Genomic DNA, 15,461 nt, shown 5'->3' on the forward strand with positions numbered 1-15,461 from the left:
ACTTTCAATAATTCTACTGTGCCACCCTAACTTTTGCGATTTAGTCCCAAATGTTGTAAAAAATTCCATTCATTCCATTATGATACCTTAACTTTTACAATTTAGCCCCATATGTAGTACACCGATTTCTTTAATTCTATTATTACTCCCTAACTTTTGTAATTTAGCCCCATATGTAATTCACCAATTTCATTAATTCTACTATGGCACTCTAACTTTTGCAATTTAACCCCCATATGTAATACACCAATTTTATTATTTCTATTATGGCACCCTAGCTTTTACAATTTAGCCCCTATTTTTTATTAGGAAATTGCGAATGGTATGTTGATAAACTATGCATAAATATTTTATAATTTTCTCAAACTTAAGTAATAATTTGTTATAAACTCTAAAGATATATCTTTCATTACAATAGTTATAAGGCAGCCAAGTCTTTTTATCAATGGAATAAGAAATTTATGCCAGATTTATCCTTTATACTACGTGCCAAGTAGTATTAGCAAAGGAATAACAAAGTAATTAACAAAATAGCCTTCAGGGAGTGTAGTTTATGGGCAAATGAGTATTATCTATTCAAAGTACCAACTTTTTATGGGCATTTTACTCTCAAACATATAATTTATGATAAATTTATAAATGTTTGTAAGTAAAATTCAAAAAGTGTTACACTGATTTCTCTTACAAAACGAAAACTGGCAGGTTATCTTTTCAACATAAATTAAATTTTTTTAAAAAAAGAAATGGCCCATAAAGTACCAACTCTTTGTGGGTTTCCTCCATTACATGAACAAATATTCTGCTCTTTATGGGCATTTCACTCTGAATCATTTAATTTATGTTAAATACATAAATGTTTGTAAGTAAAATTCAAAAAGTGTTGCACTAATATTTTTATGAAAGGGAAACTGGTAGGTTTTGTATTTAACATAAATTAAATATGTGAAAGCAAAAAAAAGAAAAAGAAATTACCCATAAATCTATGTCTTGCAAATCTATACTAGTAAAATAGTTTCAAACAAAATTAAACATTAAAATAAACTGTAATTTATACACATTAAAATATCTGTAATTTATACACATTTTGCAACTACTACTTTGTGTTTTCTCTGTGATGAATTTTTTAACTATTGAGAACTTAAGTTTTGTCATGCAAATCTATACTAGTACAATAGTTTTAAACAAAATTAAACATTAAAATAAATGTTTGAAAAAGAACAAAAGTACATTTATCACTTGCAGTAATGTAACAAAATTTTCTCAACCATTATCAATATTTTCACAAAAGTATTAAAAACTAGCAATTGACAATATTAAAAACTAGCAATTTAATTAGTGATGACTTTTCTTGTCATTATAATCTTGAATAAATTAGTGATAACATTATGTCATCACTAAATTTTCTTTGATTTTGACTTAACAATAATGTCTTATTAATAGCATTTGATTATTTTTAATGAAAGTCTGTTATAACCATAGAATTTGACTTTCGTTATTTTCAATTAATGATGCACTTTAGTGCTGCAATTATAAAAAATTGCAGGGCTAAAATATTTGCAAATTATAAAAGTATATTTTCACTTATATGTAATTAACAAATTTTGCCACCTATATTGATGAAAATTTGTGTTTTTGTACTAAAAAATAAAGAATAATACTATAGCAATAAAATCTATGCTTCAAACCAAATTAAAAATAAAAAAAGCATGATGATTGGTCTCAAATGTTGGGAAAATGATTATTTTTATTGAAACTATGTTATAACCATATAATTTGAGTTTAATTATTTTCAATTACAAGATGTTCTTTAGTGCTGCAATTATAAGAAATTAGTATAAAATATTAGCAAATTATAAAAGTACATTTTCAATTATATGAAATTAACAATTTTTGCCACCTATGTTGATGAAAATTTTTATTTTTTGCTAAAAAATAAAGAATAATACTATAGCATTAAAATCTATGGTTCAAACCATATTACAAATCTAGAAAAAAACATTGATTTTTGGTATCAAATGGAGGGAAAATGAGTGAAGTCAAAATTTTGATCAAATCATAGTGAAAGTGCCGCGCAACGAAAACAATATCCAAAGCAAAGCAAAGACCAAAGCAGCGGAATACATTCTGAAAACAAAAGCAACGGAACACTTGGTCTGACTTAAAGCAACGGAACACTTGAGACAAACTTTCACCGAGCTGAAGTAAACAAAAGCTTCTGCACTAAGCACCAAAACAGAGCTTCCGCACTGAGCACAAAACAGAGCTTCCGCACGGCCTGATACTTTCACCCACACAACAAATCCGTTCTCTGGCTTCTCACTAGCATCACCATGGCTGTCCAGCATTAAAGTACAAGGTTTTCATTGGAAAGGTTCGTTTTTCTCTCTCCTATACATTTTCCCCAATTTTTCCAAATCCCTAATATGTAAGATCCTTTTTGTTATCGCTACTGAGTCGCCTGGATTAAGCTGTGTAGCTACTTGTTTTAGCTTCAATATTTCGGGTTATCTGACTACAGGTTAGGGTAGTTTAGGATGGTCCGAGGAGCCAGTGCTCCTTATTTTCTGGAATGCATTAAAGAGGGAGGAGACAGAATTGTTGAAAATTGGAATGGAAGCCTATGTTGGGCATTCCGAGAGAAGGGATCGAGTTTTGTTTAAATAACTGGCCAATTAGGTGAGTAGTTCAAGGTTATTTCATTGACAGCGCAATTAATTTTTGTAGGCTTACCCAGTAAGCGAAGTTTTGAGCTTCCATGGTTTTGGTTTGCTGTCGTTGGAAATACTGATATATTAAATTTCTGTGGCCCTATTGCTAATTACGTAATACATGTCTTGGTTGAGAGTTAGGTGTAACCGTGACCAAAATCTTTGAGCACTATCTTGGGTATATATCCTCTTATCCGATAAGGTTGCCATGAAAGGGGACAGAAATTGAGGGAATGGACGAAGGAATCATTTATGTCCACTGCCCAGTTCTTCTGAATTAGCAGCAACCAAGACACTAGTCTCAGTGGGGCTATTTTGTCTAATATTTTCAGTTGCATTGCAATAAATTCTGGTATTGTTTTTTTAAAAAGAAAATTCTGGTTTTTGTATATAGGGATCGAAGGGTTAAATTAACACCCTATATCTGAAATCTGCACTTTTGATGGCTTAATAAGTAGCATAGTTATATTGATTATGTACAGCACTTTTGTTTGTTATGATTTACTATATATATCACAAGCTCGTTTTACTTGTAAAGATGGTGAATGTCATTATAATCATGGATAAAAGAACAAAAAAATCCAAAAAAAAAAAGAGGAAAGAATCCAAAATGTCGTACAAGAATTAGACTTGCCTGTTGAGATACTTCTCTTCTGCTAAGGAACGAGCAGAGTATGTGACACTGCAAACTTGCACCAGAGTAATCCTTTAATGCTATTCAAAGCAAAATAATCTGTGTACTTTTTAATTTGTTTATGCATCTTTCCCCAATTTGAGATACTCTTTATATCCCAAATACATCCAATTTGACACAAGCATGCCACTGTTTATAGTTAGATTTTCTGGCTTTGCAGTAATGATAGTGTGATTTAGAGGATTCCACAATCAGTGGTTGAATAAATTCCAACGTAATGACTTATCAGAAGGAAGTCTACCTTAAGAGATGTATCAAGAAAGTAATCAAATATCACTTGACATTTCCGAGGCCCCAATGGTACAACCAGATTGGTGTCCATCCAAGGTCCATACCTAACAAGAAGATAATGCATTATGCGTATTCAGGTATAAATTATCAACAAAAAGATGATTATAGGATTGGTACATCTTAGTACTGACCTATTAACCATGAAGTTTGGATATATGAAAGCATATAGAGCTTTTGAGCCAAGTCGATCGAAGTCTGGTGCACTTTCTGTGGCATCACCATCACATTTTTGGATGCTAACTTTTTCATATACCTTTACAGTTGCATTTAGAAAAACATATGTTAATACCAGATAGAAATCATTGACACCTTACATAGGTGCGGACAATTAAGAATTACTCTGGTTCAAGATTGACATGAAAAACACGTTTATTAAAAGAATTACAAGCATCCAGAGACAGCTCGACCAGTGAAAATCTTGAACTAGCTATAGAGCAGAAAGATAATAGAAAACAACAGACAGAAACAAACAGAAGGCCATAAAATGGAATCCAGTAGAGAGCATACTATGCTGGAGTATGACTCGAGCTTAAGACCAGATGCAAGGCCTTTATGAGCATATGGTACGTGATATCCCCCATCTAAGTAGTTGTCACAGAAAACCTGCAAGCAAAGAACTAATCCATGAGCAACAACCACATAAAACTAAACAGAATTTGTTAAAATGGGCTTCTTATAATTTGACAAAGGAGACACCAAGATTCGATGTATATACTAAGCAAAAAAACCAACTCAGACAGAATAGAAGGGTACAGGGAAAACACCAGCCTGGTAAGGAGATCTCATCTGAGAAAAAAGCAAGTGCAAGAAAGTAAATCCTAAATCACTAATTTCAACAGAAAGGTGAAGATTACAAACTTGGAACTTTTATCAAAAGAAATTTCCTTACATGTACTTTGAAGTTTTTGATTCCTGATATTCTATTTGCCTTGAGGAGTGTACCATCCAAACCATATGTCCACCCCTAGGGGAAAAAAAACAGAGAGATAGCGTTTTATTGACCTAGATCAGTAAATTTTTTATAGCATAATAAAAATCTGAAAGTTGTAAAGCACACTTTAATAAACGTGCTAATAGGACTATGTTCCTAATGTTTGATTAAAAGTCTTATTTATCTAAGGATAAAATACACCTCCAGCCACGACATAGTCAATGAAATCATAGTAGCAAGTAGACTCGTAAACAAATATTTGCGGCGGTTAAAACAAAGACATTCATTAAAGAACTTAGATCCTTACAAAGTGTTTTTACACGATTACAAACAGCCAAGGGGTCTGCACTCTCTGTCCCAAAACAAACATGAGCACTGTACACAATCCCAAATGCTTAAAACTATAACGACAATCAAAGTATAAACATTTATCTTGTATATGAGGAAAATCACCACATGATGCAATTAAGAATTCATTCATGCAGTGACTGAACCAACTGATTTAGGAACCTGTGAACTCACATGATATGGGCAAACAAAACAAGATTTCTGCCCACTTCCAGACGCAAGAAGCGAGGCATGATGTCGACAAACATTATGAAATGCTGAGAAACGATCAGTTGAATTGGAAGTTCAAGTCCAATCTCAATAGCAGCTGATGCAAAGGCTTGAGAATCAACAAGCTGAAATGCAAAACCAGCAGCTTGAAATGCAGGAACTGCTTAAGGCTTTACGAGCAGAATTGCAGTCCAAGAACCAAGGCAATGGAAATGCATCTGGTAGTAATAGCTGGTAATGCATCCTTCTCATACGAATAATTGAATTACAATACTAATGTGAACTGTTGCTATTCTGATCCTTTAACTTATTGATTTTGGGGCTGATGTTATGCATCATTGTGGACTGTTTTTGATAATAGCATTTTTTGGGGCTGATGTGACCTGTTTTTGGGTAACTTGTGGTCACTGTGGATTGTTTTTTGGTAATAGCTGGTAATAGCATTTTTAGTTTCATCATGAGTAAAAAAAGAAAAAAGACAAGTTTTTTTTTAAGTCATGGTGATGCAATGGGACCAACTACTACATCTTCCATCTCCTAAAAGTGAAACTTTTCTTTATAAAATGTACATGTATATGAATAAATGTGTACAAATGCTTATGCAGAGAACTCTATACCCAGACAACACGCACACACAGAGTCAAACGTGTAAAGGAGCTCTGAATAAATAGTCTCCATTTGTCCAAATTGTAAAAGTTCAAAACAGATTTTTATCCCAGGTTCCATCCCATTCAAGAAACTTTTCTATCCTCTGATTTTGTCCATGCATAAAAATGACCCCTTGGGCTCACAAAGATCAGGAGGAAGCTTCCTAGGTACCATCCTCCTCAGTCCTACCTTTCTGTCTGAGTTATTTAAGCAACCTTTTCTCAGTTTCCCCCCATACATCTTACCCCAAACAGCCCTGATAATTTAACTCTTTTGGAAGCTGTATTTCAAACCACATCCATGGCTTCCAAGAACCTCCAGAATATCAATCTTCTCTACAAGATCATTCTCATTTGTGGGCTGTGTTTGGTTTACTCAAAAGCTGAACTTCCAAGGTTTGAACGTCCCATCAAACCTGATGGATCGCTCAGTATCCTGGTTGTTGGAGACTGGGGAAGAAGAGGAGCTTATAACCAAACAGAAGTTGCAGCTCAGGTTCTTGTCTTTCTGTATTTATGGAAACAATATTTTCTTGATTACACTTGACTAGATGATATTTAGATCACGTTTTTAGATGGTTTAATGAATGTATTGGATTTTATATATATATATATAAAAGATCAAGTTTAACAAACCATTGCTAATTGTTCTTGGTTGGGTTTGAACTTTTCCATTAAATTACGTGGTAGATATGAACAAATACGTGTTGTTATGGTCATTATTGCCGTTTGGAATTAGACTGCATTATTTTGGACCCAAAGAAAATAAAAAAAAAACTGTTTTAGAGAGCTCTTTAGTTGAGCTTATGCAGTGTTGTATTTGTATAGATTGGACTGTGATTTCTAATTTCTTGCTGGTGTTGTAATATGTGGGCCCAAATTATATGAGGTTCTTAATGAATTGTAATTTTTGTCTTAATAATTTAAGTCTCATTACTTGTTCTTTATTATTGTACTCCTCCCCTTACCTACTTCTTTTACTCTTTTATGACAGATAAATGCTATTCATACTAGCTTTTGGAAGATATCTATGGTTATGGTTGAAGAACGTTGAAGACAAAATTGCCTTTTGCTCATGGAGTGGTTCATTTAGATGTTTTTCAATTTCTTAAACTGTGATTGCTTTTGTACTTGTACCTTATGTACAAGTGATATTTTGGACAAATGTTATTTTTGTAGGCATTAGTTGGGTAATGTACACTTGAATTTGGCATTTGAGAATGCTATATTATTACCATGTAATCTAATGCAAATACTTTTGGTTATCAATCGTTCATGTTTATTTGTATGGTTTGTTTAAAATCAATGATTTAGCAATGATTACAGGCCAAATTATGACTATTAAGCTATTGAGAAATTATCTAATGACAAAAAAAAGTTGTCACAAAATAGAAAATAAAAACTCCTTGTCACAACAGAGACTGTCACTAAATCTAAACTACATTTGTGACGACAATTGTTATCAGTAAAATAGTTATATACAATGGCTTTTGGTGCTTTTTAGTGACGACTTTAAGTAGAGCATTTTTGACAAAAGGTCAATTCGTCAATAAAACACTTCCGGATTGTTGTCACTAATGACAACTATTTAGTGACGACCTGAAATGTCGTCACTAAATAGTTGTCATTAGTGACAACAATCCGGAAGTGTTTTATTGACGAATTGACCTTTTGTCAAAAATGCTCTACTTAAAGTCGTCACTAATGAGAACTATTTAGTGACGACATTTCAGGTCGTCACTGTTTACTTTTACCGACGGGGATTTAGTGACGACTTTGTGACGATCAAAAAGTCGTCAATAAAAGGTATTTGTGACGATATTTGTATGTTCTGTGATGACTTTGTGTCGTCACTGATGAACAATTTTCTTGTAGTAAAATCCATGCAAAATTCTAGAATTAATTGTTGCATACATCGTCTCTCAATTGAGAGGAGCAATCCAATGAAATAAGCCAGAAGAATAAAATGCAAAAGTCAAAATACAAAGTAGTCAAGGATGTCTACTATTCTACTATCTAAATCCTATTACTAATTGTCTGCCCACCATGCGGCTAATAGGAAAGAAAAAGGGAAAAGAGTCTTAGTCGTTGTTGACTTCCTTCCTCTGTGGAAACTACCAAAAGAACAGAAAAAGGATGTGTCCTCCTTTCTCTCAAAGTCTGACGCATATCCTCCAATAGATAAGGTAATCGAATTGAATTAGTCTCTAAAACTTGACTGCTACTCAAATTCTTCTGCTGACTACCGTCAAATTGGCACATTTTTATGGAATTTTGTTCCACTCCCTACAATAATTACAAATTTCCAAAAGTAAGTAGAATGCCTGTGTAATAATAATAATGAAAGTCCTAGTTGCCAACAAAAGCAGTCTTGAGTCAATTCTAGTACTGGAGCAGGGATTCTAGATGTACAATGGGTTACTAGATTCACCCTGACTCCGAAGAGTTTGCTTAATCCGATATACCAGAATTTATTCATGAAAACTTGTTAATTTGTATACATGGCAAGTAAGGTTGTATCCTCAGGGACTGGGGATATTTGTCTTTTTGAAATTCAAATTGACAATGGGGGATTTTAGAGAAATTAACAATAAGTTATACTAATCAAATATTGCAGTTAAACTAAATAAAAATTAAATAACAAGAAGGTAAAAATTCAAATAGTATTGGACAGCTCTAGTCAAGAAGCAACTTCGGAAATGGTTATTCTAATTGATCATCGATGCAAGAATAATTCCACATATTAACTGATAAATAAGTTATAATTGCCAAACAAGCGATGACAATCAATTTCTCCGTAATTATTGATAGTTAAGGTACGACCGTTAGCTATTACTCTAATTACAAAATAATCCTAGGTACGACCGTAGAATTAAATTTCACAATTGGTTTAAGATTTAAAGAAACCCTGTTCTAACCAAACAACACACTAGGAGGGTTGTTTATAAATTAGCCCGTATATTCCCTTGATATAACCCTGATTATGTCAGTTGCTACTAATTTAGAACAATCAAATAATTACGGATCCAATTATTCTAATTGGTTCTAGGCTATTGAATTAATCTAACATTTGGGCTCGGGACAATTGAATAATACAACAACCATAGGAAAATAAAACAAGAAATATACGAATACCAGAAAATAATAGGAAAACTAAAATCAGTTAGATCTCATAATTTTAGTCGAACCAAATCCTCCGTTGTTCCTTGACTAGAAGTATAGATTTAGTTCATCTCCGTTGAGAAAAATCCATGCAAAATTCTAGATTTAATTGTTGCATACATCGTCTCTCAATTGAGAGGAGCAATCCGATGGAATAAGCCACAAGAATAAGATGCAAACGTCAAAATCCAAAGTAGTCAAGAATGTCTGCAATTCTACTATTTAAATCCTATTACTAATTGTCTACCCACCATACGGCTAATAGAAAAGAAAAAGCGAAAAGAGTCCTAGTCTTTGTTGACTTCCTTCCTCTGTGGAAACTACCAAAAGAACAGAAAAAGAAAGTGTCCTCCTTTCTCTCCAAGTCTGACGCATATCCTCCAATAGATAAGGAAACCGAATTGAATTAGTCTCCAAAAATTGACTGCTACTCAAATTCCCTTGTTTGCGCCTTGTTTGTGCCTTTTTACCATATTTTATCCCAACTCCCTGCAATCAATGCAAATTTTCAAAAGTGAGTAGAATCAGACAATTAATCCACATTTGGTAAGGTAATAGGGGAAATTAATTATAAAATAAATGACAAAATTGCAATTTATCATTGTTTGAGTTTGGGTTAACAAAAATTTAGAAAACACATGACAGCTGTACAAAAAAGGAGCAGAGGGGATAGAGACTAATTTGGGGACATAAGATTCCAAACCCTTTTTCATTCCTTTTTTGTTTTCTTTTTGTTTTTTATTCCTTATCTTATTCTTTCTGGATTTGATTCTTCTTCATCTCAACTTACAAGGAAAGATCCCTTCCCCTGGTTCTACTCCTCACCAATCCACTCAAAAATCTAACTCTCCCATCTTTCTTACTGAATTTTTAATGTTCAAAATATTACAAAAAATTTCTAGTGTTCTGGAATCCAAGCCACAAGTGGTGTCTCATTCACTGGTATAGATCGAGATTTTAAGGTGAAGCATTTTGATTTTCGGGCGAGTGTCTTGACATCCGACTTGTAGAGATGAAAAGTTGCTGCCACTAAAGTTCGAGGGTATTGAGGGTCTCGAATATACATGAAACTACGACCTTCTGTCTTCAGCTTCATTTTACCACAAAAAAAATGACAATCATGGGTACAATTTGAGGCTGCTGAAATTTTCAAAGATTACCCATGAAATCGGTTTAAAAAAAATTAATTGATGAATTCTAAAAGTCAAGACCAGTAAGAGCAATTTTATTTTATTCATATGACAGCCTTTTTCCGTCACTTTTGACATTTCTTCAACTTTAGTACCATCATTCTAGTTTTCATTGAGATTAATTATTTTAGTTGGGATTTTGATGGATTTATAGGGAGGTTTAATGTGGGATCAAAGCATTTTTGGGAGCATAGATGGTCTTTGATTTCCTTTTGGGTGCATTTGCAGCGGATGTATAATGTTGGTTCTAGTTTTAGACTTGCCTAAGCTATTGATTGTGTGCTGATGGGAATGTGGTACCTTCAGTCTGGCAATAGAGGAGTGAAAGAAGAAGAAAAGCAAGAAAAGAATAATATTAAAATTTTAAGGGGCTTTTTTTGGGTCTCTAAATTCACAATCATGTCCCAGTACATTTCGTTAATTTTAGTTAAAATGATAATTTAATGGAACGTGGAAATATTCTTTTAAGTTTTACTAGTCTTTGGATCCTGCGCTACGCCCAGCCTAGGATTGGCCTGTGCTGGTAAAAATGAGGTATTTTGTTATATGGCAGAACAATGTGAGACATGGCAGAATATTATGATACATTCATCGACTACAAATAGATTCATATGCTAACAATCCTGCTGAATTTCTAAATTAAAGTAGGGTCATCTCAGATCAAACTATAATTTAAAAGAAACTTGACCCTTTTAACAGTCTAATATTACTACCAAACTTTTCAAATCTAATGTTAAACCATACATAGAAAGAAACTTGACCTTTTTACAGACGTTAACATCGAAAAGAATGACAAAATTGAATGATTCAGACTACAAAATCACCATAAACTTAATTTTGAAATAATTACTACAATGTCAAAAAATAATAAATTGGTTTTGTTTAAAAAAAAAAAACACTACAAGCGAACACAAATACTTGAGTCTTATTACAATTGAATCTCAAAGCGTACATCATAATCACCATCACTTGCTTCAGGCTTCCTCCTCCTCCACGTCATTTAACCACAAAAAAAAAAAAATCAAATCAAGCAAGCCAAGTAAAAGTAAGATCTAAAAAAATTCTAACTGGACACAAAAAAGTAAAAGTTCTTGTAATAATATTTTTTTTGGAAAAGAACATTACTGAGCATCTAGTGCAATAATAATGCTACATTTTAGGATAATAATCCTTAAGCCAACTAATAACAATTGAGGAGATTTGGTGACTCCAAAGCAAAACTAAGAGCCCTGAGAACCAAAAGTTCTTACCAAAAGTTCTTATTACTTTTTTGCAAACAACCTATTGAGGTTGTCTATGTCTTTTTCTTTTTTCTTTTGGTTAATTTTGTAGAACTTCCAAAGGATTTGTAATCTAGAACTGTGAGGGGAAATATCAGGAGATGGAATGATTCATGACTCAACGAAGTAGGGGGAAAAGATCTTTCCAAAATGTGCCAAATGGAGCTTTTACCCACCCCAAAAAAAAAATGAACAGAGAACATCACAGAAGATAAACATATGGCAAAATTAGAAGCAAGAAATTAAGCACAAAATGGTTGGTTTCTTGAATAAAAAAAAAATCATGTTATTGTTCGTAACATGATCAAGAAGCTTTGCAACTATGACGTCACAGGAATTCAGTCCAGATAGCCAAAAGAAGAAAGAACGCAATACAATCGTCAAAACAGAATGCAGATTTTTACAAAACAATGTAAGTAAGTGAGAAAGAATGAGAATCTGACATTTTTTTTTTGGGATCACAGGCAATGTTGCATTTGCTCATAGTCCACTAGTATTTGTTCTTATTTTATTTTATATATATATTATTTAGTATTTGGTTAAGGAAACGTACATGTAGAGTGCCTAAAAACTTCTGACTTAAGTCTGGCAATATACTGCTAAAGCTATAATTTTCTAGCCAAAGCAACTTTTAATTAAATGCCGAGTTATCCTTACGAAGATATAACAACAAAAATAGAATTTCTGGACCCCATGAAGGTGACTTTTTTATTTCTCTAATGCAATTCATGGTCATCAAATGTCAATAATTTTGAAATCCAAACCCTTTCCCATAATCTACACTTCCCAGTAGCTAAACTAAAAAATAAAGTCCAGCCCTGAATATCCAATAGTTGCTCCAATTTGACAAATCACTTTGCCATAGTAATACTAGCTAGTTTATATATAAAAAAACAGTCAGCGAAGCCATTAAAACCCAAAAGTCATGTATAGTTTTCAGCTTTTACAAAGCATACAAATTCAAAACACTATGGCAGTATCGGACACGTGGGGGACTTATGAGAAGACCTATTGGGCAGATAATTGTGACAAGAAAAAATAATTGTGACGATAGGAACACTTGGTATTGGGGTGGAAGAACGTCACGGATTCTAGAAGGATGGTGATGCCGTGTGGTGGAGCATGGAGCAGGGCTGACGGCGTAGATAGACGGGAAGGGGAGAAATTTGTTTGGTGACGCCGTGGTGGAGCATGGAGAAGGATTGACGGCTAAAGAAATGGAGAGGATTGTATTGGGGTGGGGATGGAGGCACACCCCTACAGCATTCCTATATATGCTTGTTGCAATACTTCATTCTTTTTTTCTCTTCTTGTTCGGATTGTTATTTTTAGAATTTTCTGTAAGAAAATTTACTGTAGCGATTTGATATGTACGAGATAAAAAGATAAATAGAAAATGAGTTCATGAAAAATATAAAAAAAAATTTGGCAGAAATTTTTTTTTGATACTTTGAACTTTAGATTGAGCTTTAACTATTCTTTTCTTAGTGTTTGATATTATAGTTGAATATTTGGATTCATTTTTTCCCTCTTGAATTTAGGTATTACTTTCTCAAAAAAAAAAACGAATAAAAATCAACACATATGAAGAACTGCTGGAAAAACAGAGACTCAAGCTGTGGGCACGAGAAAGGGAGACTTTTACAAAATTGGGGCAGTGCACATGAAGCAGGACCCACCACATTGATTTTTCTTTTTTTGTTGTACAAGCATGACATAATTATACTTATTATTTATTAAAAAAAAGTCAAATACATTTTACTCCCTTTAATTTAGCAATCTTTCATATAATTCCCTATAATTTTAAAAATTATATATAACCCCCTTATAGTTATTATTTTAAAAATATAATTAAAAGTTAGGACCTACAAAAAACGACTAGAAAACAAGGGCCAGGGGTGGAAGCTCGAGTAGGAGGAGATGCTTTTCCAGGTTAGGATGTGGACATGGAATGGAAACCACATTAAATTTGTTTGATCATAGAATTATGATTCTTCCCTAAAGTTCAATGAAAAGTCAACGCCCGGGAAGAACTGCAACAATAAACTGGAAGCAGTCAGGGCCGTGGGGTGAGATTTTTTAAAGATTGGATGGGACCTGGCTAGATTGCCTTTCAAATGTAGAGAAATCTTAGGTTGTTTAGATTGCATTTTTCTGGATTTTTTGCAAAAAAATTACTATGACGATTTTATATATGTGAAATAAAAAGGTGATTGAGAAATGTGTTCACGGAAAACATAAGAAAAATTGCTATCCAAACAAGGCCTTAGTTAATCAACTAATTAAACAGCTGTCTACAGTCTTTGGTCATCTGCAAAGATGTGCAAAGATGTTATAAAATGACCTGCTCTGTACCTGGGGTTCAAATTAACACCGTGCACGTTAGGACTCAAGGGGTGCTGTAATTTTCAGTCAAATCCATTAAAATCTAGATAACCCTTACGCCCTAACGTGCACGGCATTGATTTGAATGAAAACTACTTTACTAAAATAAAATCTCATCATTGTTATTACGTAAATATCCTCGATAATCATTAAAAAGGCATTCAACTTTGAGAAGTTAATGAAGTCATTCAATTTTATGGTGAGGGTATTATGGGAAGAAAATGTAATGTAACTAATCCACTAATTCAAACTCGTGCTTTTAATATAGTATAGATATAAATATCTGTAATACTTTGAATTTCAGATTGTGCTTTAATTATTGTTTTTCTAATAATTGATGTTATGGTTGAGTATTTGGTTTGATTTTTTTTTTTTTTGGACATGTGAGTATGATATAAGCCAAGTTATTAATTTTTAAAAAGAAATTTAAATAAAAATCAATACCTATAACGAATCGTTGGAAAAACATAACTAGGGTAGGGCCTCGAGTAAGGGGCTTATTCAAATTGGGCGGTGGAAGTGGCCTGTGACTCACCATATTGAATTTTTTGTCATATGACAATGATGCAAGTGTCCACTTTTGGGCGGTATGTTGGGAGTTTGTACTCCACTTGTCATGAAAAAAATTTATAAAAAATATCAAAGTATTATTTTGGTCTAATCAAATCTATATAATTGATAGTCCATTTCACAGTCTCTTTGGACTGTCCTTTCTGTAGAATATAATATATTAGATTATACAATCGAACAAAAAAGGAGAGAGAATGATGTAAGTTTCATCATTATCTTTTGAAAAAGGGTGGAATAAAAATCAACACCAACTAATTACCACTAGAAAACAAGACCCGAGGTGGAAGCTAGAGCGGGAGATATTTCAAGATTGTGCAGAATAAGAACCTGCCAAATTGATTTTTTTTTCCTTTGGGTCCCCTCAGATTTCCTTTCATATGTAGAGGAATTTTTGTAGTCCGAAGACGGGCTTATCAAACTGATTAAAGTGGATAGCTGGATCAGGTGGCTTGATCAGGTGGATCCGGTGGCTTGATCAGAAATCACCTAAGACACTGGATAGCTAGGTTTAGCAGAAAATTGGGACACGCTACCAATATTCTTGCTAAGTTGTGGGGGATAAGGGATGGACTATCCTTAGCTTCCTCTCTAAACTTGCAAAATGTTGAATTAGAAGTTGATGCTAAAACTGCTCTAAACTTGCTTAAATCTGCAGATACCTCAACTCATGAGTATGCTTCAATTATCTCTGATTGCAGATTCCTGATCTCTACCTTGCCGAAAGTCATACTTAGACATGCTTATCGAGAAGCAAACCAGTATGCTGACAGATTGACAAAACTGGGTGCTCAACAAGACGTGAATTTTGTATGCTATGAAAGTATTCCTTATGCTTTGAGAATGTGAGAAACTTTTGTCTGTGGCTTGATCCGAAAGTCTGCTACAGAATGTGAGAAACTTTTGTCTGTGGAAGATGCAAATGACGATGTAGTATCTTCAAAGGCAGCAGGATGGGCGAAGCCAATACCAACAGCAGAAACGCCCATGGGCAGTGATGATAATTCTGGCAGGGCAACTGATCCCTCCAAGTACAGCAGAACTTGCC

General features: G+C 33.5%; 1 protein-coding gene and 1 long non-coding RNA gene across 2 annotated transcripts; one reads left to right on the top strand and one right to left on the bottom strand.

The window, feature by feature from the left end:
• Positions 1-3,470: 3,470 nt before the first annotated feature.
• LOC140038502 (choline monooxygenase, chloroplastic-like) lies at positions 3,471-5,425 on the bottom strand. The gene is made up of 7 exons (XM_072083878.1): positions 5,344-5,425; positions 5,147-5,229; positions 4,559-4,657; positions 4,447-4,479; positions 4,201-4,338; positions 3,825-3,946; positions 3,471-3,737 (listed from the first exon to the last, which is right to left on the bottom strand). The coding sequence occupies exons 1-7, from the start codon at positions 5,423-5,425 to the stop codon at positions 3,578-3,580; spliced, it is 717 nt and encodes a 238-aa protein (XP_071939979.1). The 3' UTR covers positions 3,471-3,577.
• A 291-nt stretch (positions 5,426-5,716) lies between these two features.
• On the top strand, positions 5,717-6,994 carry LOC140038731 (uncharacterized). Its single transcript, XR_011842304.1, has 2 exons — positions 5,717-6,325; positions 6,824-6,994. It is a non-coding gene; the product is annotated as an uncharacterized lncRNA (long non-coding RNA).
• The last annotated feature ends 8,467 nt before the right edge of the window (positions 6,995-15,461 follow it).

Source organism: Coffea arabica, chromosome 3e (assembly GCF_036785885.1).
Source record: "Coffea arabica cultivar ET-39 chromosome 3e, Coffea Arabica ET-39 HiFi, whole genome shotgun sequence".
Taxonomy (NCBI): domain Eukaryota; kingdom Viridiplantae; phylum Streptophyta; class Magnoliopsida; order Gentianales; family Rubiaceae; genus Coffea; species Coffea arabica.